Source organism: Schistocerca serialis, chromosome 7 (genome assembly GCF_023864345.2).
Source record: "Schistocerca serialis cubense isolate TAMUIC-IGC-003099 chromosome 7, iqSchSeri2.2, whole genome shotgun sequence".
Lineage (NCBI taxonomy): Eukaryota > Metazoa > Arthropoda > Insecta > Orthoptera > Acrididae > Schistocerca > Schistocerca serialis.
The window spans coordinates 226,377,817-226,401,778 of record NC_064644.1 but is presented as its reverse complement, the minus strand read 5'-3'; the positions used below and the strand labels follow the sequence as shown (position 1 = coordinate 226,401,778).

The 23,962-nt window shown below is 46.7% G+C and overlaps 1 protein-coding gene across 6 annotated transcripts in view; it reads right to left on the bottom strand.

Moving 5' to 3' along the window:
* The window catches only part of LOC126412793 (uncharacterized), a 113,831-nt gene that overhangs the window by 81,744 nt on the left and 8,125 nt on the right, over positions 1–23,962 (bottom strand). For 2 of the 6 annotated variants that reach the window (XM_050082568.1, XM_050082572.1), the window contains exon 2: positions 22,836–22,911. The exons of the other annotated variants lie outside the window; for them this stretch is intronic. In XM_050082568.1, the coding sequence (XP_049938525.1) occupies positions 22,836–22,899 (64 nt within the window). In that variant the 5' untranslated portion in view covers positions 22,900–22,911. The remainder of the gene's footprint in view (positions 1–22,835; positions 22,912–23,962) is intronic. 6 annotated transcript variants of the gene reach the window in all.

Here is a 23,962-nt window from a genome sequence, read left to right as displayed (position 1 = left end):
CATGAATATCACAGTGGTTCCCTCAATGGTGAGAAAGTGGAAGCTTTCTGGGACTCGCTTCACTACGGGATGGCCAGTGTACAGCACAGAGAGGCTCTGGAAGGGCACTGAGAGAATCAGAGCACGTTACACAATCAAAAAGCCCATGTTGTTGGATGTACTGCGTGGCCTGATATGAGGGCGAAGAACTCTACTGTAAAAATCAAGCACTGTTATAGAAGCCAATACCAAAAACAGTCGGTGCCAACGCCGAAGGCACACCCAACACCTTGGTCAGTTTGAGAGCCACCAGTGTTCAGGGAGGTGCTAGTGCTAAGTTGCATGCAAAGCTCAAGAAACTTACAGCAAGAGGTCGAATCCAGAGTAGTATCCTTGGCAAGCAAATGATGTCCAAGATGAAAATGGACCGCTGCATGGAGCCAAGGTGGTCAGGATCCACACCTATTGGGAATGTGACATGCCGCGTGAAGTTAAGCTGCCAAACCAGTAGGCCTAGCTGAAAGTGAACTCTGGGAGGTAACAGAGAAGAAAGGCGCGCCCCATACTGGCGGTCAAGGGAGTCATCGAAAAAGATGGCACGAGACAGGTGGTCAGGCATGGGAGACAAACGGCATGTGGATCTGCTGAGGAGGATATCATGACGGTATGACAGTGTTAGATCAGCAGTTTCTGCATAAAGACTCTCAACCAGCCTTGTGTAAACGCCTCCATTGACTAAACGTATTCCACAATGGTGGACTGCGGACAAGGGATCAGTATAAATAGAGGAGAGTGGTCGGATCCACTCCCCAGAAAGTACCGCTTAGGACACGTATGGCACTGAGGGACCCGGTACAGCGTGTGGCCAGTTAAGACACATGGGAAGACCAAGAAAGCTTCCTATCAAGCATGAGCCCAAGGAACTTCGTAGTGTCGGAGAACGGAAGAGTAACAGGCTCACAATGTAAAGACAGTAGATAAAACCCATTCTCCGCCAAAAATTCAAACAAATGGTTTTCTCAGGGGAAAAGTGAAAGCCATTGCCGATGCTCCACGAGTAAAGAGATTGAGACATTGCTGAAGATGCCGCTCATGGAGACTAGTCCATGGAGAACTGCAACAGATCACAAAGTTGTCAACGAAAGGGGAGCCAGAAATGCCTGCTGGGTGACAGACCACAATAAGGTTAATAGCTACAGCAAAGAGGATGATGACATGATGGAGTCTTGAGACACCCTATTCTCCTGAATAAAGGTGCCCAACAAGGCCAAACTCACACATACTTTTTTAATTCGTGAAGGCAATGGAGCAGGCGACCTCTGAATCCCCACGAGTATAAAGTACAGATGATACCAGTCCTCCAGCAGGTGTCATAGGCTTCCTCCAAATCAAAAAATACAGCCACAGTCTGGTATTTCTGTAGTGACTTTGGTTCACAAATTGGCAAGATGGTCAATTGCAGAACGGTGTGCACGAAATCCACATTGTGCAGTGGTTAGTAGATTGCAAAACTTGAGCCATCATAGTAGCCACCCATGAATCATGTGTTCCATCGCTTTGAAAAAACAGCCAGTGTAGGAAATGGGGTGGTAGCTAAAAGGAAGGTGTTTGTCCTTACCGGGCTTAGGCATGGGTATGACAGTGGTTTCACGCCAGCACCTGAGAAATATACCATCTGCCCAAAAGTGGTGAGAGGCTCTGCAACATCTGACTGAACATCACCCAGCACTGGGGTGAAAGATCAGGATGAGGTAAGAGCATGGTCAAGCTCCATCATAATAAAGGCGGCACGGCAGAATTCACGATTCTGAGGGGAGAATGATACCATGGAGCTCAATATCTCTGCAAAATAGCGGCCCAAGGTGTTGGAGATAGCAACAGGGTCCACAATGATATCGACTGCTACAGTCCAGCCAGAAATCAGGGAACAAACCCTGGTCCCAGAGAGCCAATAGAGGTTGCCCAGGACAACAGAAGAGGGAGTGAAACTGATAAAAAAGAATTAGTACAGGAAGCCCAGTTACCTGTTTTGATATCCTCAAAAATGCGAAGACACTGTGTACACAACTTTTTATAATGAATACAGTTCATCATCGTAGGACAACAGTTAAAAACATGGAGGGCACATCTCCATGCGCGAACTGCGTCACAGCATATGTCAGTCCACCAGGGGACTGCGACACGGCGTGGTAAACAAAAACTGCGCTGTATTAACATTCTGTGGCAGGAAAGATAACATTCATTAAGGTACTCTACCTGATTATCATTATTCATCTAAGGTCGCCAGGGAGGAGTAAAATCTCCAGTGCCCTTAGAAAGTTCCCAAATGGGTTAACACACAGATGGGGTAGGAGTCAACAAACAGATAGCACATGGAAAATGCTTGGTCGAGTATGTGTTGGAGCGAATAAACCTCTCAAGATAACAGGCAAGCTGGGCACTGCAAAATGAGAGGTCTAAATGGAAATAAGTGTGTGTGGAGTCTGACAGGAACCTGGGTGCTCCAGTGTTAAGACAGATGAAGCTGAGTTGACTGAGAAGGTCAACTAACAGAGAATCCCACAGACAGGTTCGAGTCCCAAAGGGGACTGTTGGCATTAAAGCCACCAAGCAGCAAAAAGGGATGAGGGAGCTGACCAATAAGCTGCAGTAAGTCTGCCCTGGTGACACCAAGTGACGAAGGGATGTAGCTGTTACAAAGAGAAAGGGTGAAACGGGGAAGGAAAATGCAGACTGCAACAGATTGCAGCCAGATGTTCAATGAGATGGTCTGGCTATGGACCTCATCCTGAATGAGCAGCACGACTCCCCCCCTAAAACGAAATACTGGGCATGAAGATCTGGTGGCCTGTTGTGCAGCTGTAGGAGGAGGAGATAGGGACACTACCATAATACTGGGTGATTTCACAACTGCAGTATTGAGTTGGAGGTCACAAGTATGCATGGTCATGTCCTTCGTAGAGCGAGGCATAGCAAGAATGGTACTAAAATTGCCAAATGGTAAAATGCTGGGCTTTGGACTAGCCAACAACTTGTGAGTGACAGGGTAAGGTACTTTTTTCTTCATCCAGATCTGCTGAACAGACTGCTCATCAAGATACACAGGACACTCATGGGATGAGGTGGCATGGTTGGCATTACAACTGATACAGAGGGGAGAAGGGTGGGGGCAGTTGCCCCCATGAACACCTCTGTAACAAGTAATACATTTCGCACTGTTTTGACAGGACATGCAAGAGTGGTTGTAACAATGACACTGGTAGCAACGCATTGTGTTCGGAATGTATGGTCAGACTATGATGACTTTATAGACTGCCTTATCTCCAATGGAAGCACAACTCAATCAAATGTGAGAAAAAGAGTGTGTGTAAGCGCTCAGTTTCCATCAACCTTTTCCATTAGCCGATTGACTGCAGTGATGTCCTGACCAGAGAGATAATGTTGGATCTCCCCCTTGGTCTTACCATCTACCAGTGAAGTGTAAATAACACTAGATGAATAATTCAGTGCAAAATGGGCCTTGACATGAACAGGATATCTAAGAAGGAGTGAGGCAGTTAGGAGTGAGGCAGTTAGGAGTGAGGCAGTTAGGAGTGAGGCAGTTAGGAGTGAGGCAGTTAGGAGTGAGGCAGTTAGGAGTGAGGCAGTTAGGAGTGAGGCAGTTAGGAGTGAGGCAGTTAGGAGTGAGGCAGTTAGGAGTGAGGCAGTTAGGAGTGAGGCAGTTAGGAGTGAGGCAGTTAGGAGTGAGGCAGTTAGGAGTGAGGCAGTTAGGAGTGAGGCAGTTAGGAGTGAGGCAGTTAGGAGTGAGGCAGTTAGGAGTGAGGCAGTTAGGAGTGAGGCAGTTAGGAGTGAGGCAGTTAGGAGTGAGGCAGTTAGGAGTGAGGCAGTTAGGAGTGAGGCAGTTAGGAGTGAGGCAGTTAGGAGTGAGGCAGTTAGGAGTGAGGCAGTTAGGAGTGAGGCAGTTAGGAGTGAGGCAGTTAGGAGTGAGGCAGTTAGGAGTGAGGCAGTTAGGAGTGAGGCAGTTAGGAGTGAGGCAGTTAGGAGTGAGGCAGTTAGGAGTGAGGCAGTTAGGAGTGAGGCAGTTAGGAGTGAGGCAGTTAGGAGTGAGGCAGTTAGGAGTGAGGCAGTTAGGAGTGAGGCAGTTAGGAGTGAGGCAGTTAGGAGTGAGGCAGTTAGGAGTGAGGCAGTTAGGAGTGAGGCAGTTAGGAGTGAGGCAGTTAGGAGTGAGGCAGTTAGGAGTGAGGCAGTTAGGAGTGAGGCAGTTAGGAGTGAGGCAGTTAGGAGTGAAGCAGTTAGGAGTGAAGCAGTTAGGAGTGAAGCAGTTAGGAGTGAAGCAGTTAGGAGTGAAGCAGTTAGGAGTGAAGCAGTTAGGAGTCGTTGGGCTTGAAAATTACAATTGGTCTCCCGAAGCAAAGTTTCATTATATAAGTTATAGCAGTACTTCATAGGGCCTGTAATTGCATCAACACATTTTTGAATAATAAAAGGTTTAAATGTAGCAAAAGACTGTCCTCCTTCGGTACATGACCCCACACAAGGAACCGAAGTGAGGCTGGGAGTCATTGAATCTTTAGCTTATTTTCATTTGTGTTTATTAGATGTAACTGAGATGAAGATGACTGGCTCATTGTGAAAGTATCTCCCAGGACCGCCAGCGCCTTCAATGACACACTCCTTCCGACTGGGGGGCCTCCTCAGACGGGCCTCACCTGCCTTAGATGACTGTTCACACTAAGTCCATATCTCTTTAACTCCAGACAAAGGGATCTTTAGGCAATTGGGAAGGTAACAGCTCAGGCAGTCACCCCTTCCTGGGCCTGGTCTGTACCATGGGGTATGTGTGTTCCCAACTTGTCGACCCAGGGCTCGGAATTACATACTACCCAGTCATCCATTACATGTCAAACATGTTGGCAAACCTTCAGGAGCACACACTGAGGAAGAAGAAACAAAAAGAGACCTCAGAAGCTGAATCAGCAGATCGGGAAGAGATGGAGAACAAAGAAACAACCAAAAAAACAGACGAAGGACTGTTTTGATGTCTTGCTACCAACACTTCAGAAATCATTCTCGAAAATACCTCAGATATGTTTCCCAAGGGAGGGGAAAAAGAATAGGAGGAAGATAGACATGCAGCATGGAAAGGGAACAGATGCTACACAGGCTGGGGCCCCATGGTAGCCAAGTGCGAATTCACCGATCAGTGGTGAGACCCATGGAGGAAAGTACTTTCTGCAGACATGTTGGATACCTAAGGAGAACCTTTTTCATTTTTTAACAGAAACCTCTAATATCCAATGTAATTTTGCCCTTTTTAATAGTTTTTGATTCAATTGTACTGAAGGCTTTCCACTTCTTTAGATCTTCCCTTTAAGCAGTAGGATTGTCTTAAGCGTGCGCATCTGCAGTGGTTTTCTGTACATCACACTATCAGTGTGTGTAGCACATTTTGGGTAAGTATATTACTTGATCTGTTTACTGATGTTAGAGCATTCTAAATCATATTGGTACTGAACAAATATGTTGCACTTGAGCACCAGCTGTCATACAAAACTATCACAATTTATCATGTACAGAATCACAACAACATGTAATACACCAGCCAAAACCAAATAATCACCCAGCATATTACCTTTGCTTCCCTTATCTGGAATTTAAAATCATGATGTAATATCACAACTTAAATATGGTGAAACGTGTATGTTCTATTGAAATATAAACTGTATTATGGATGTTCACAAGCATAATATGTAAGTCCATACATCATCAGAAGCAATGTTTAAATGTCAGAGTATATAAATCACTCATGAACTGGAACAAATATTGTGGTAAGTGGTGTATAATGAAGTAACACATCTGCTTTCTACCATACACTAATTATACACATGATCTTCCAAAGCCAGTTCAGACATTATAAAACAGTGTATAAAAAAATTTAGCACATAAGATTATGCTGTACCCCATACTCCAAATTTATGCTGAAACTAAGATATTGCATTTAGTACTTTAAATGTGAAATGATCCCAAAAGACATTTATAACATTGGTGGCAACACTACATCTATCACTTAACCCCTAGATCTCCTGCAATACATAAATTTAAATAAATTATATAAATAGTTCTGATGAATACAGTTTCTTTGTCACTAAATATAACATCCAATTTATTTACATGAAGATACACTCAATTACTGCATAACATTCAAAATACAAATAAAGACAGAATACAACTAGCCACTATTTTCTGATGCATATTGGAGGATTTGTTCCCTCACCAGAAGGCATTTCCAGTGTTTAGCTCAGGCGAACAACTCCTAAGAAACCAATGCACCCGAAATATCTGCAGTTTCAAACATCTTCGTTGTGTACTTTCTGAACAGCAATATCATTGCCTTCTGATGATGGAGCAAAGAATTCACATTTGTTGATAGAGAATAAAAAATTGTAACTCGTTATACTGTTTAAGTATAACATTTACTGTAAAAAGACGTTCTCACACTGCCATTCAACAGAAGAATTATTAAATTAAAAATACTGTTATCTACTACATGGTGAGTAGCAACTCTCCTTTTCACCCTATTGTTACATTCCATCCTGAATTTTCCATTGTTTGATTCTTAGATCCTTAGTGCAACAGTATGATTCTATTTTATCCATCTCGTTAAAGAACCTTTACAAGAGATGAGTATTTCAATTGCAGTTTAATGACGTTTCCTCAGTCTTTTTGTTTTACAGTGTAGACAGCAACAGCAGAATAAAAAGAGAACATCAGTAAAATATTGTTCCAAACAATGTGCAACGTTCATCTGAATGCCAAGTTCATAATTTGCATTTGTTGTTGTGATCTTCAGTCCGAAGACTGGTTTGATGCAGCTCTCCATGCTACTCTATCCTGTGCAAGACTCTTAATCTCCGAGTAACTAATGCACCTACACCCTTCTGAATTTGCTAAGCGTATTCATCTCTTTGCCTCCCTCTATGATTTTTGCCCTACACGCTTCCCTCCAATAGTGAATTGTTGATCCCTTGATGCCTCAGACTGTGTCCTACCAACTGTTCCCTCTTTCCAGTCAAGTTATGCCACAAATTTCTCTTCTCCTCAATTCTATTCAGTACCTCCTCATTAGTTACGTGATCTACCCATCTAATCTTCAGAATTATTCTGTAGCACCACATTTCAAAAGCTTCTATCTCTTCTTGCCCACACTGTTTATTGTCGATATTTCAGTTCCATACAAACAGTTTCAGAAAACCCTTCCTAACGCTTAAATCTATACTCGATATTAACAAGTTTCTCTTCTTCAGAAATGCTTTGCTTGCCATTGCCACTCCACATTTTATATCCTCTACTCAGATCATCATTTATTTCGCTGCTCAAACTGTAAAACTCATCTATTAATTTAAGTGTCTCATTCTCTAAACTAATTCCCTCAGGATCACCAGATTTAATTTGACTACATTCCATTATCCTCATTTTGCTTTTGTTGATGTTCACCTTATATCTTCCTTTCAAGACACTGTCCGTTCCGTTCAACTTGTAGTGCCCCCAGAATTTTACGAAAGTCTGGGGACACTTGTGTTCCAGCCGTTTCGAACACATGTTATTTTAAAGCAGGGCGTAAGAATGAGCATGGGATACTGCACCCATTTATTGTTTGTGCAGGCAAAACTGGAAGGGAGATCATTCGTCGGCGCTGGCAAGCGTTCAGCGCGACCTCCCAAGAATAAGCAAATACGGCCCGGAAGCTCCATGGCCGGCTGCAAAGAGTAATGTAGCACTGTACCGTTAAAAAACAAATGGAGAGACTCGAAATAGTGAATGTTTATTAGACGTTGAACTGCTGTTGAGAGTACGTGGACTGGACATGGATAGTCAGCCATAATAAAAGCTTATGTATTAATTGTGTTCAAAAATGTGTAATTAACTGATTCTGGGTGCCCGGTAATGTGTGGGCTTACGTCATAAAGTTTAGTTTTTTTTTTTTTTTTTTTTTTTTTTTTTTTTTTTTTTTTTTTTTTTTTTTTTTTGCAAAGTGGAAATAAATATGTTCTGGTGCATTGAATGATATTCCAAGAGTAGCGTATTTTTTAAATAAGAAGAGAGAGAGCGAGAGAGTGAAAATTTCCCCTTCCTAGCAGTGAAATCTTTGGAGAAGTGTCCGGTGCTAGCAGAAGACATCGGCACTGCAAGAAAGCAGTACCAGCATTCAACAAGTAAGTCCACGAAAACGCTTAAGCTGTATAGAGAGAGCTTAACATTACACCGGGCCACCGCAAGCTGTTCTTCCGAGTCCTTTGCTGTGTCTGACAGAATTACAATTCATTGGCTAACATCAAGGTCTTTATTTCTTCTCCCTGGATTTTGATTCCTACTCCAAATTTTTCTTTTGCTTTATTTACTGCTTGCTCAACACACACATACTGAATAACATCGGAGATAGGCTATACCCCTATTTCACTCCCTTCCCAGCCACTGCTTACCTTTCATAACCTCAACTCTTGATAACTGCCATCTGTTTCCATACAAATCTGATAGGATATAAAACAAAAACAATCTATTTTTGAGAATATAATCACATAAATAAAAAAATTAATGAACAGGTGGTGACAGGAGGAAACACATCCCCCCCCCCCCCCCCCGCACAACTACAGGGGTCATTAGCGCCCAGACTAAATTATGAATGCACTGCGAGGCACAATGTTAAAACAGCAACTAGAAAGGGTAACACTATAAAAGGCACATTAACAGGCAAGGGATTAAAAGAAAACAGCATAATCAAATGTCCTTAGACAGGTTTGTCAAGTGGATAAAACGAAGAACGCGAGCAGCTGGTCATGGGTCATCAGCTAAAATTTCATCCAGAGTACATGGCAGGCCAAGATCAATGCGTAGTGTATTAAAATTCAGACAGGACGTTAAAACGTGGCGTACCATCAGCAATCGCCCACATGGGCAGAACGGCGCCTGCGCAGCCATCAGCAGATGGCGGTGGCTGAACCAGCAGTGTCCAATCCGTAACCGGGCTAAAATGACCTCCTGACGCCGAGAAGGGCGTGAAGAGGTCGTCCAAGCCATGGGGAGAGGTTTCAAGGCCCGAAGCTTGTTTTCAGTAAGTGTAGACCAATTGGCATGCCACAGCGATAAAATGCGCTGACAAATGACCCTGCTAAAATCAGATGAAGGCACATAACAAGAAGCTGTCCGAGGCTGGAGGACTGCAGCCTTGGCTGCAGTATCTGCACCTTTGTTCCCAGGGATACCAACACGGTCAGGAACCCACATAAGGGTAACCGGAGAACCGTCATCCGCCAGCTGCTGAAGAGAGTGTTGGATCCGGTGCACGAAAGGGTGAACCAGATACGGATCACTGAGGCTCTGGATGGCACTCAGGGAATTGGAGCAGATGACATAAGCAGAATGTCGGTCGCGGCGGATGTAAAGAACAGCCTGATAGCGGGCGAATAGCTCAGCTGTGAAGACCGAACAATGGTCATGGAGCCGGTATGTGAAACTGTGTGCCCCGACAATAAAAGAACACCCGCACCGTCATTGGTCTTAGAGCCAACTGTATAAATGAAGATCATATTAATGAACTTCGAACGAAGTTCGACAAACTGCGAGCGGTATACCGAAGCTGGGGTAACCACCTTTTGGAGTGAGCAGAGGTCAAGGTGAACGCGAACCTGAGCCTGGAGCCAAGGTGGCGTTTGGCTCTAGCCCACTCTAAAGGTTGCAGGGAGTGGAAAATCAAGTTGCTGATGGAGGCGACAAAAGTGAATTCCAGGGGGTAACAGGGCAGATACATACAACCCGTATTGACGGTCGTCAAAAAAGGAACGATAAGACGGGTGGTCGGGCATTGATAATAGCCGGCAGGCATGCCCACAAAGCAGTATATCGCGCCGGTAGGTTAGTGGCAATTCACCGGCTTCAGCATGAAGACTCTCGACGGGACTAGTATAGAACGCTCCGATCGCAAGACATAGCCCCCGATGTTGTACAGACTTGAGGCGGCGTAAGATGGACAGCCGTGCAAAGGAGTATACAAAGCTCCCATAATCCAGCTTTGAGCGGACAATCGACCGATATAGGTGAAGTAGGGCGGTTCGATCCACTCGCCATGACGTACCGCTGGGAACACGGAGGACATTTAGGGAATGTGTACAACGGGCAGCCAAATATGAGACGTGGAGACCAGCTAAGTTTCCTGTCAAATGTAAGACGTAAAAATTTTGTTGTCTCCACGAATGGGAGAGGAATGGGACCGAGATGTAAGGACGGTGGGAGAAACTCTTTGTAGTTAATACAGACCGTCTTCTCAGTAGAAAAACTGAAGCCATTGGCGACACTCCAGGAGTAAAGACGGTCAAGACAACGCTGAAGACAGCAGTCCAGGGAACATGTACGCTGCGCGCTGCAGTAGATGGTAAAATCATACACAAAAATGGAGCTTAATATATCAGCTGGGAGGCAATTCATTATTGGATTGATCGCTATGGCACCCCATTCTCCTGGCGAAAGGCGACGGACAGAACAGATCCCATATGTACCCTGAACTGTCGATCCATTAGAAATACATGAATAAAAAGAGGGAGGCGACTGCGAAGGCCTCATGTATGCATGGTGCAGAGAATGCCCGCCCTCCAACAGGTGTCGTAAGCCTTCTCCAAATCAAGGAACAGAGCCACAGTCTGGCGCTTTCACAAGAAGTTATTCATAATGAAGGTCGACAAGGTAACCAGATGGTCAACAGCAGAGCATCGCCTACGAAAGCCACATTGTACATTGGTAAGGAGGCGTCGAGATTCGAGCAGCCAAACCAAACGAGAGTTAACCATTCATTCCATCACCTTACAGACAGAGCTGGTAAGGGAAATGGGTCGATAATTGGAAGGCAAGTGCTTGTCCTCCCCCGGCTTAGGAATCGGGACAACAATAGATTCGCGCCAGCATGTGGGAACATGACCCTCAATCCAGACACGATTATAAGTACGAAGAAGGAAACCTTTACCTGCAGGAGAAAGGTTCTTCAGCATCTGAATATGAATAGAATCAGGCCCCGGAGCAGAGGACCGTGACCAGGCAAGTGCACTTTCGAGTTCCCGCATGGTAAATGAGGCACTATAACTTTCATGATTCGAGGAGCGAAAGTTAGGTGGCCTTATTTTCGGGGGAGGAAGGTGGTAATGAGTGGAGCTCGAAACCTCTGCGAAAAATAGGCCGAAGGCATTGGAGACAACCTCAGGGGCCACAAGGACCTTAGTGCCATATAGCCGGCGCAGGCTACCCAAGACAACGGAAGGAGTAAAACTGTTAAGGAGCTAGTGAAAGCAGCCCAGCTGGCTTTCTTCCTTTCTTTAGTAACACGATGACACTGCGCACATAATCGTTTGTAATTAATACAATTCGAAATCGTTTAAAGGTGCGTAAAGCACATCGGCGAGCACGTATAGCATCTCTAAACGCTGCGGTCCACCAGGGGACTGGTATGCGACGTGGATAAGAAGTAGAATGAGGGATGGAAGATTCAGCAGCACTGAGAATGACTTCTGTGAGGTGTGCGACCTGACTATCGCAGCTTGTGAAGGTTTGATCCTGAAAGGTCGCGCTGGAAGAGAAGAGCCCCCAGTCTGGTTTGGAGATGTTCCAACTAGTTGAGCACGGAGAGGGGGTATGATGCAGGAGATGGATAAAACAAGGGAAGTGGTCGCTCGAATACGTGTCAGAAAGTGCGTACCACTCAAACCGACGTGCAAGTTGGATAGTACATATAGAGAGGTCTAAATGGGAATAGGTGTGAGTTGTGTCTGAAAGAAAAGTAGGGGCGCCAGTATTGAGGAAGACAAGATTGAGCTGGTTGAAAAGGTCTGCTAACAGGGAGCCTCTCGGGCAGGATGCTGGAGAGCCCCAAAGGGGATGGTGGGCGTTGAAGTCTCCAGTCAACAAAAATGGTGCAGGTAGCTGACCAATAATTTGCATCATGTCTGCCCTAGTAACGGCAGATGACGACAAAGTGTAAACAGTACAAACGGAAAATGTGAAAGTGGGGAGAGTAATTCGGACGGCAGCTGCTTGCAGATCGGTGTGCAATGTGATGGGATCGTAGTAGATATCATCCCGGACCAGCAACATAATCCCTCCATGAGCCGGAATATCTGCCACAGGGGGGTAGGTCAAAACGCACAGTATAGTGTGCCAAGTCAATACGATCGCATGGGCGTAGCATCATTTCCTGGAGAGCTACTACGAGCAGACAATGCAAGCGTAGCAGCAACTTTAAGTCCTCTCGGTTGGAGCGAATGCCGCAAATATTCCAATGAAGAAGTGCCATCATGAGAAGAAAAAGGAGAAGCAAGAATGGGTCACCTCGAAGGCCGCTGAGGGCCTGGCTTCGAGCAAGCACTGCTGCCGCTATCAATAGGCGGAGAGTCATCGTCCATTTTTTCAATAGGATCGTCTGCCGCCATGTTAAGATGGTCAGGAGAGGGAGCTTCCTCCGCCGGTGAACAGCCAGATGTTCGGCTACCAGTGCTGCGGCCAGGCGAAATGGATGATGGCCTGGGCGGCAACTGCTGGGTGGTGCAGGAGAAGAAACGCGCCATGGCGGAGAAAGAGAACTTTTCTTCCTATGAGCCTTCTTGGAAGGTCGTTTAGTCGAAGTACTGGTCGATGGCTGGGAGTTCGGGGTACGTAAGAAGTCTTCACGGGACGGTTCCTTCTTGAAGGCCTGTGCATCTGACTTCTGGGTCTTAAGTCTTGGGAGAAGCTAATGAAGGTTCTTGTGTCGTAGGGGTGATGGGAGGAAGAGGAGACATTGATCTTAGGACTGGCTGAACGGACGACCGTAGCGCTAAAGGTCAGATCGCATGTCTGCGTTGATACCGCCCTGATAGGCCGAGGAGAGGCGAGGACGGTACTGTATTTCCTCGCGGGGAGCTGTGTGGGCTTCCTATTAGCAAAAGGCTTGCAAGCAGCCGAGGTGGACACTTTCTCTTCGACCCAAATTTCCTGTATACAGCGTTCATCTTTGTAGATGGGACAGTCGCGAGATGATGCTGCATGGTCACTCTGACAGTTCACGCAACGAGGAGACGGAGGTGGACAGTCACCCTCATGGGCGTCCCTGCCATAAGTGACGCATTTAGCCACATTAGAACAAGACTGGCGGGTGTGGTTAAAACACTGACACTGGTAGCAGCACGTAGGTGTCGGGACATAGGGGCAAACAGAAATAACCTCATAGCCCGCTTTGCCGCGTGACGGCAGCTGAACACTATCAAAAGTCAAGAAAAGTGTCCAGGTCGGTACAAGGTCATTGTCGACCTTTTTCATGACCCTACGGACAGCCGTCACGCCCTGCTCAGCGAGGAAAGACTGAAACTCCTCTTCAGTCAATCCATCGAGTGATCTAGTAGATACAACACCACGCGACAAATTCAAAGTGCGGTGAGCCTCCACCCGGACAGGGAACGTGTACAGGAGTGTGGCCCGAAGGAGTTTCTGTGCCTGAAAGGGGCTCTCAGTTTCCAACAACAAGGTACCGTTACGCATCCTGGTACAAGACTTGACAGCTCCGGCTATGGCATCTACGCCCTTCTGAATAACGAAAGGGTTGACAGATGAAAAATCCTTTCCGTCCTCAGATCTAGAAACTATGAGGAACTTTGGGGCAGGCGATAGTACTTTTGTCACTGGTGGCTGGTCAGGATTCTGGTTTTGGGCAAAAGTCGAGAGAGAAGAAGAAGAGAAATCCATTGCTGATGAATCCCCCACGATTGCCAGTGTCTCCGAAGGTGCGCTCCTTCCTAGTGGGAACCCTTTCGGAGGGCGCACCCGCCTTAAGTGAATATTTACACCTCATGTCACACCTCCCGATAAACGGATGGAGGGACCAATCGGCATGGTCGGAAGGTGTCAGCTTGGGCAATCACCCCTCCCTGGGCCTGGCCTTTACCAGGGGGTACGCACGGGCCCTACTTGTATACCCAGGGCGGGGAATTACGCTTTACCCTTTCACTGGCTAGGCGTGCGAACACGTGGATCGGCCTTCAGGCACGCACAGGGAGGAAAGAAGAATAGGAAGAAAAAGGGAAAGAGGGAGAGAAAGGACAGATTGTCCCAAATGCCAAGGTGGAGACCATAGGGTGTATAAGGCAAGGAGAATAAGGCAAAATAAAAAGTAAGGAAGACAGTGAGAGAGGGAGAAGGACAAAGAAAGGAAACAAACAAAGGAAGGAAGAAACCAGAATGAGCGAAAAACCAAAATGACTTCAAATGTAAGTCATTGAACCGTCCGTCTCCGGACGCAGGCACAAACTACCCCCTTGAGGGGGAGGGACTCCTTTTAGTCGCCTCTTACGACAGGCAGGAATACCTCGGACCTATTCTAACCCCGGAGCCACAGGGGGAACAATGGTTAATAAAACATACAACCCTTCTCCTTTTGGCAGAAGGGTTGAAGAAGAAGAAGAAGAAGGAGGAGGAGGGATGAAGGAAAAGGGCTTCTGAGGTGTAGGAAATGGGGGAGAGTTTTGAAAAGTCACTCAGAACTTCGCGCCAGGGAATATGGGCAACTTTCACTAACTCCCCCCCCCCCCCCCCCATCCCATTTCCCAAGCCTCGCCAGGCTTTTTCTTCATCCATCTTCCTTCCTGTCCAACCCTTCTGCCAGAAGAAGGAACCACTTGCTTCGAAAGCTTGCACATTTCTTTAACCTTTGTGTGTTTTTCCTCCGCCACCCCTTGGTTAGTAGATTTCTGTATCTATCCAATTACATTATTTCATTGATGGGATAGCAATTTCTGGAAGAAGATTTGCATGAGAGAACCTATTTGATGACTGAAGTCTGTTGTTTCTTATTACATAAATTAATATCAGTGACATAACTTATAGTCAACTCTACAACCTGATAGTGATATCAGCCAAAATTAGAAAAAAAATTATTCGGAACAGGAGTAAATATACTGTTTGTGTGACACACAAAAACACCCCAAAGAATAAATGATTGAAAATGATGGTACATGAGGGAAAATTTTGCTGCTCTGTAGCATTAATTAACTGGTTGTCCTTTCCTGTTCCACCAACAAATTTCTTATTTCGCTTGTTCTTGGTCCTTATGTGCAATGTATGTTGGCAACAGTAGAAACATTTGGGAGTCAGCTTCAAATGTCGGTTCTCTAATTTTTCCCAATGATGTTTCTCAAAAAGAACTTTGCCTTCCCTCCAGGGATTCCCATTTGATTTCCCAGAGCATCTCAGTAACACGTATTGTTCGAACCTATCAGTAACAAACTGGCAACCTGCCTCTGAATTGCTTCAATGTCTTCCTTTAATCTGACATGGTATGGATCCCAAACACTCGAGCAGTACTCCAGAATACGTCACACCAGCATCCTACATGCGATCTCCTTTGCAGGTGAACCACTCTTTCCTAAAATTCTTCCAATAAACCGAAGTCGACCATTCGCCTTCCCTACCACACTTCTCACATGCTCATTCCACCCCATATTGCTTGGCGATGGGATACTTATCTGTAACTTACCTCATAAAACCAACAAATATAATGTAATGAAAATAACTAAGTCATGTTGCAGTACATACTTTAATTCCATTCTGATGGCCTCATTGGTCAAAGCAGGGTGGTGGTACCATTAAATTCAATATTTCTGGCTCTGTTAGAGTCTGTTACAGTTGATGATTACCCCGTGCCATCAATACGTAGTTTCCCTGAATAGATAAATAATGGTGATGGTTTTCCTTAAATATGGTACATGCCATAAATCCTTGACGCTACAGCACACAAAAATTCCAGTGCCCTTGTCACCACTGAGGTGGCATATGGCATGACCTAGACTTTACATATCCAAGATCTGGCTGTAATGCACATGTTTGGCTGTGATGACATTCCGTCACATGACCAAAAAAAATTTTACATTCACCTTTGTGATAGGAGTAATCTTCTTCCCAACACAGAAACTATCTCAAATTTGACTGCTCACAACTTTTTTTGTTAACATACAGTTCTTGGATTGCAATGTCTTTAATTACTAAGTCACAGATAACTGTCTTTAATTACAAAGTCATGGACAATTTTAACTTGCAACACAACCAACAAAAATTATGGGTATACCTCTTTGCCTTGATTTGTCAGAAGATCTTTTGATACTTAGTTGAAATTTCCTTTATTTTTCTTCAGCATTTGCCTTGAGTATGATATGGTCCACTATTAATAAGCAATCATCCACTGACAGTTGGCAATTATTTCACTTGAACTCTTTTACAAGATGTCCTTACCATCACAAAAAGTATTAGTTACAGCAAGAGTGGAATGTTTCCTGCAGCATACAACTGAAGTGTGTAGATGTTGCTCTGTAATGACTCGTATTTTAATTTTGTCATTTCAAATAAGTTGGTTGGTTGGCTTTAAAAACAAGAAGAAGGAGGAGGAGGAGGAGGAGGAGGAGGAGGATGAGGGGGGGGGGGGGGGGGGGCCAAACTGTGAGGTCATCGGTCCCTTGTTCTGAATAAAACAATGCCACAAGGGTGACAATAAAACAAGCGAGACTGACGACACAAAACGGAGAGAAAGAAAAAAAACCACAAGAATGACGGAAGGGTAACAAACACTTAAATGGACGAAATACTAGAAGAAATGCACAGAATTGCAAGAAACAGGTAGAAGAGATTAAAACGGCAAAACAAATTACAATAGCTTGTTGACCATGAGAATAAAAAGGAAAAGACAGCTACTCTGCAACACATTAAAACCTCCACCCCAAAAGCACTAGGGTGGAAGACACAGGGACAAAACACACACGCTAAAACTTAGATCAAATGATAAAACCCACCCTCACAAATGAAACGTAAAGCTAACTCACCCGATGAGGCGTTGTCAGATAAAATTAGCAACAGCTAGTCCGGTAACAGAATATTTCGACGCAGGGCAATCAAAGTGGGACAGCGCACCAGAATGTGGGCCACTGTCAACAGGGTACTGCATCGACACTCAGGCGGGTCTTCATGGCGCAGGAGGTAGCCGTGGGTTGCCCAAGTGTGGCCAATGTGGCAGAGAACCACAGAGTCTCTCTGAGAGGCCCACATGGAGGACTGCCACACATTTGTAGCCTGTTTGGCCAGCCTCTTGGCAAGTTCGTTGCCTGGTGTTCCGATGTGACCTGGGGTCCAGACAAACACCACTGAACGACTGGACAGTTCCAGGGCATAGATGGACTCCTGGATGGTCGCTACCAAAGGCTTAAGAGGGTATCACTAGTCGATAGCTTGTAGGCTGCTCAAGGAGTGAGTACACAAAAGAAACGACTCCCCAGGGCATGAATGGATGTGCTCAAGAGCACGAGATATAGCCACCAGCTCAGCAGTGAAAACACTGCAGCCAGCGGGCAAGGAATGCTATTCAATATGTCCTCCATGGACATACATGAAGCCGACGTGAGCATCAGCCATTGGGTCATCAGTGTAAACCACTTCTTGACCTCTGTACATGTCAAGAATCCAGAGGAAGTGGCAGTGGAGAGCCGTGAGGTTAACTGAGTCCTTAGGGCCAAGTGAAACGTCCAAACGAAGCCACGGCATAGGTGTACATGAATGGACCTCAAGTATAGGTGGTAAAGGCAAGGACTCCAGTTCGGAAAGAAGGGATCCGACACGAACTGCAATTGGAAGCCCAGACCTTGGCTGCTGATGCGGGAGATGAACCGCCGTGGGTGAGAGAAGGAGACAGTGATTCAAATGCACAGGAGAACTAATGAATGTGTGCAACGTAACTGGCCAGCACTTGTGCACACCTAACCTGCAATGGAGGGACTCCGGCCTCCACAAGGACGCTGGTCACCAGACTCATCCTAAAAGCTCCTGTCGTTAGGCTAATGCCACAGTGGTGCACTGGGTCGAGTAAACGCAACACTGAGGGTGCCGCTGAACCATAAACCAGATTCCCATGGTCAACACGGGATTGAACAAGGGCTCTGTAGAGCTGCAGCAGCGTAGAGCGATCTGCAGCCCAGTTGGTGTTGCTCAGGCTGTGGAGGGCATTGAGGTGCTGGCAGCACTTCCGCTTAAACTGACGGAGGTGAGGAAGCCATGGCACCAACTTGGGTATGGAATATACGAAGCGACAGGAAATTTTGGATAAAAATTGGGAGCAGGACTCTGAGACCCCACTCATATAATGTGCCAAAGATATGATGTCGCCAGGTTGTGTCATACACTTTTCGTAAATCGAAAAAAACGGCAACCAGATGTTGGTATCTGGAAAAGGCTATTCGGATGGTAGGCTCGAGGGACAAAAGATTATCAGTGGTAGAGCTACCCTGGTGGAAACTGCCCTGACATTGAGCCAGTAGTCCACATGACTCCAGGACCCAACGCAACCGCCAACACATCATACTATCAAGCAGCTTACAAAGAACATTGGTGAGCCTGATGGGCTGACAGCTATCCACATCAAGCAGGTTTTTACCAGGTTTGAACACTGGAGGAGGAGGAGGAGGAGGAGGAGGAGGAGGAGGAGATTAGTGTTTAACGTCCCGTTGATGAGGTCATTCGAGACGGAGCACAAGCTCGGATTAGGAAAGGATGTGGAAGGAAATCGGCCGTGCCCTTTGAAAGGAACAATCCCGGCATTTGCCTGAAATGATCTAGGGAAATCACGGAAAACCTAAATCAGGATGGCCGGATGCGGGATTGAACCGTTGTCTTGAGCACTGGAATCATAGTGCTCTCTCGACATTGCGATGGAGAGATACCTTCACACCTGATCCAGTTAAAGATGATGAGGAGATGTTGCTTGTAGTCAGATGAGAGATGTTTAATCATCTGACTGTGGATCCGATCTGGTCCATAGGCAATATCGGGGCAATGAGCAAAGGCACTGAGGAGCTCCCACTCTGTAAATGGAGCGTTATTCACTGCGGCATGTAGTGAACAAGAGGACTTTCCCTTCCAGCCGCTGTTTGAGAGTGCGAAAGGCCGGAGGGTAATTCTCCAACACAGGCACTCGAGCATGGTGCTCAGCAAAGTGCTCGGCAATCGCATTTGCGTCGGTAGATAATACGCCATTTATGTTAACGCCGGGAACACCTGTTGGGTTCTGGTACCTGAAAACATGTTTGACCCTTGCCCAGACTTGGGAAGGTGACGTATGGCACACAATGGTCGAGACATATCTCTCCCAACACTACTGCATCTGTCGTCTGATAAGTTGACAAACGCAGGCACGGAGCTGTTTAAAGGCTATGAGGTGCTCCACGGAAGGGTGCCGCTTAAGCCGCTGTAGAGCTCGACGACACTCCGTAATTGCTTCAGCAACTTCCGGCTACCACAAAGGGACTGCCTTTTGCCGGGGGCACCCCTAAAGAGTGAGGGATCGCGTTTTCTGCCGCAGAAAGGATTGTTGTAGTCACCTGCTCAAACCATCACATCGATGTTCTCATGTGGGCGAGATTCAATGGCGACAGCAGAGGTGAAAGTTTCCCCAGTCCACCTGGTTTGAAGCCCATTTGGGCAAGTATCCATGGGCCTGACGGCGGGGCAGTGACAGGAAGATGGGGAAGTGGTCACTACCACACAGGTCGTCATGTGCTCTCCAGTGGATAGATGGGAGAAGTTCTGGCCTGCAAATTGATAAATAAATGGCCGAGTAACTACCATGAGCCACACTGAAATGTGTGGCGGCCCCAGTATTTAAGAGGCAGAGGTCGAACTGAGACAGTAAAGTTTCGACGTCTCTGCCTCGGCTAGTAAACATGGTGCCACCCCACAATGGGTTATGAGCATTATAATCTCCCAAAAGTATGAAAGGTTTAGGGAGTTGATCAATCAGTGCAGGAAATGCGTTCAGGGGCACTGCACCATCTGGAGGAAAATATACATTGCAGACAGTTATTTCATGTGTCGTCCTTATTCTGACAGCCACAGCTTCAAGAGGGGTTTGAAGGGGCACAGTTTCACTACAGACTGAGTTTAGAACATAAACGCAAACTCCACCTGACACTCAATTATAGTCGCTACAGTTCCTGTAATATCCCATATAGGTGCGGAGGGCAGGGGTCCGCACTGCCAGGAACCAATATTCCTGGAGGGCAATGCAGAAAGCAGGTGTAAAGCTGAACAGTTGCCATAGCTCAGCCAGGCAGTGGAAAAAAACTGCTGCAATTCCACTGGAGGATGACATCATCGTGAGACTGGGAAGGCATGGAACAATCAACGAAGCAGTTTACGCCACAGGGTCACCTGCTGCCACAGACTTATTGCCTGAGCAGTCTATATCCATTGTGTCTGAGGGTCCGGTGAGATCTAGGTCCTCAGCAGACTCCAGAATCTCCACCTCATCCGCAGGCGCAGAGCTTGTAGGTAGCGGTGGTGTGGGTGCCACCGCAGTTCCCTTGGTCTTGGAGATGATCTTTTTTTATTTCTCTCGCTGCTCCTTGGGTTTTCCTGGCTGGGACGACTTCACTGGCTCAGGAGGAGGAGGAGATTAGTGTTTAACGTCCCGTCGACAACGAGGTCATTAGAGACAGAGCGCAAGCTCGGGTGAGGAAAGGATGGGGAAGGAAATCGGCCGTGCCCTTTCAGAGGAACCATCCCGGCATTTGCCTGAAGCGATTTAGGGAAAGCACGGAAAACCTAAATCAGGATGGCCGGAGACGGGATTGAACCGTCGTCCTCCCGAATGCGAGTCCAGTGTTCACTGGCTCAGTCTCCGGGACTGCGGGTAAGTGTAAAGCCCTATGACCAACTGCTTTTGGGCTCTTCAGACACTGGTGGGTGTCATCTTTCCCACTAGCAGAAACCTGGGAATGGAGTGACCCAAGGGACCTTTTCCTAGCGAGAGGAACCAAAGAAGACTTACGCTTCTCTGGCGCAGAAGTGGGGACTGATATCCCTGATGGTTGGGGGTTGCTCCCGAAGTAGGTGGTGCAGGAGCAACCGGGAGGAAAGAGCCCCCACCATCAAGGGGGCAGGTGTAGTCTTTCGGCTCTGAGAAGTGACTGGGGTTGGCGAAGCTGATGGTGCTAGAACTGTTGTAGCGGCAGTGTAAGACAATGTCGTACGTACAGGATGTAGGTGTTCAAATTTCCTCTTAGCCTCAGTGTAGATCAGTCTGTCCAGGGTCTTTTACTCCATGATTTCCCTTTCTTTCTGGAGAATCCTGCAGTCAGGCAAGCAAGGCGAATGGTTCTCTCTGCAATTGACACTGATGGGAGGCGGGGCACACAGAGTATTGGGATGTGATGGGCGCCCACAATCTCTACATGTGCCGCTGGAAGTACAGCGGGGAGAGACAATGCCGAAATTTCAGCATTTAAAGCACCGCATTGGGGGACGGATATAAGGCTTTACATCACAGCAGCACACCATCACCTTGACCTTCTCGGGTCATGTATCTCCCTTGAAGGCCCAGATGAAGGCACCGGTGGCAATCTGATTATCCTTCGGACAACAGTGAACACGCCGAACGAAATGTACGCCTCGCCGCTCTAAACTGGAGTGCAGCTCATCGTCAGACTGCAAAATAAGGTCATTGTAAAATATGATACCCTGGACCATATTTAAGCTCTTATGGGGCGTGATGGTTACAGAAACATTCCCCAGCTTGTCACGAGTGAGTAACGGCCGTGACTGACACAGATCTCATTTTGGACAAGCCCTCCACCTCCCCAAACTTGTCCTCTAAATGCTCAACAAAAAACTGAGGCTTCATCATCATGAAAGATTCCCCTTCAGCTCTCGAACATACAAGGTATAAGGGTGAATAAGAGCCACTGACATCCTTAGCCTGAAGTTCCTCCCATGGTGTGGACAGGGAGGAGAACAATTTGGGACCATTCTTCTGTTCGTTGAACTGAGCCCATGAACACTTAGAGACTGCTGGTGTTCGACCACCAGCAAGAGATGATGTACTACTCTTCATCGCGTGTCATCTGCCCTGATGCCACCCACTCCAAGCAGGGGCCCTCCCCAAAAGTGCCACCCAGCCGCAGCAAAGGCCTCCTGGCAGGATGGCCATTTCTGGGAGTCCTGATGCCCCAAGGTGACGGGCATCTACTCCTCAGCATACATGGGGAGTTAACGGCGCAGCAGAGCAATCCCTGTGTGGTCAGGGAGCTACAACCAACAGGGTGCATGGCGGCCCAACCACAACGGACTGGCTACCGTGCTGGATATTAGGTGCAACCAAGCAGACAAGTCCATTATCATCGTAAGCACAGAAAACAATCCTGCAGTTGATGGAAATATATGCACCCAGGAGGGTGACCTCACCCAACAGTTGCAGAATGAGTAGAAGTGCAGACCCACGTCGACGAAGGATGCGATAGGTCTCAGCGCACGATGGACAAGATGCACCATGTAAGGCATCCTTCCCCATTGCCTCGCTCTTCGGGAAAATTTTGAAAAATGGACGTCAAACCCTACAGGGGACCATCACATAAAGGCCGAAACATGTGAGACTCCTTTTAGTTGCCTCTTACGACAGGCAGAAATACCTAGGGCCTACTATAGCCCCCGAAGCCGCAGGGGGTTCAAATACGCATGAAACATTGAACATTCACCTGAAGAAGTGAAACCACTGAGCAAGTAACCAATTTTATTAAAGTTGCACGTTTGCTGAATTAATAACGGGAATATATTTCGTAAGACATTTACAAGAGTGTAAACTCATCCTTAAAACACATTAAATCCTGTTAATTGTTTGTAAGTTTGATACTATGGTATGACAAAGGTCTAGAAATTCAAAAGAAGGCTACGTATTGTACCTCTAATTGTATCAATCACCATTATTTAAAAACAAATCACTTTCACAATGTGATAACATTAAACACACAGTCAGTACTTACGTGACCCTGAAGACTGGACTGGAGAGACAACAGCAATTTGTTTATAATTGGGTGGTAGAGCCATTCTAAGCTGAAACTGCAAAAATATGATTCCATAAATACACAATGCCTTCAAGTATCAAGAAGGAAAGACAATAAAGGCAAATATTAACTGACCTCCAATTTTACATCCGTAGTTTTGGTTCTAAGTGCATAGACAAGTTAAATTACAAACAATATTTTGACAGATAAGAACAAAACTGAAACTTCCAAAATAATCAAAACTGTATGCCAGATCAGCCGTGTTTAGGTAAGCTGGTTAAAATATTGCCTGGCAAGACAAAGACCAAGTTCAGGTACCAGCCTAGTACATGCAACAGAAAAGATTATTTGCAGTAGCTTTCGCATTCTTGTTCTTTCTGTAATGAATGTACACACATTCTCTCATACTACTAACAAGCCACCCAAATGTACAGACCTGAGGTGAGGACTAACTGTTGATTAGCAATTACTAAGAACAGCTGCCTTTCGGATGGAGGTGGGGAGGGAGTGGGGAACGACATATGAAGCGAGGAGAGAGTTGAGGGGTAGTGTTAGGCAGGTCTTTTGACAGATGACTCAGTGGCTGCACAACAAGACAAAGTAGTTAAAAGAACTGAAGAAAGGGAGGGAAGAGGGGTGGGAGGAAGGGAGGGAAGAGGGGTGGGAGGGAAGGGAGGGAAGAGGGGAGGCAGGAGAGGAGGGGGAGGGGAGGGAGGAGAGAGAGGGGAGGGGAGTGAGAGAAGAGGGGAGGGGAGTGAGAGAAGAGGGGAGGGGAGTGAGAGAAGAGGGGAGGGGAGTGAGAGAAGAGGGGAGGGGCGAGAGAGAGAAGAGGGGAGGGGAGGGACGAGAGAAGAGGGGGAGGGGACGGAGAGAAGAGGGGGAGGGGACGAGAGAAGAGGGGGGAGGGGGACGAGAGAGAAGAGGGGGAGGGGGGAGGGGAGGGGACGGAGAGAAGAGGGGGAGGGGGAGGGGAGGGGACGGAGAGAAGAGGAGGGGGAGGGGAGGGGACGGAGAGAAGAGGGGAGGGAGGGGGAAGGAGAGAAGAGGGGGAGGGGCAGGAAGAGAAGAGGGGAGGGAGAGAAGAGGGGAGGGAAGAGATGAGGGGA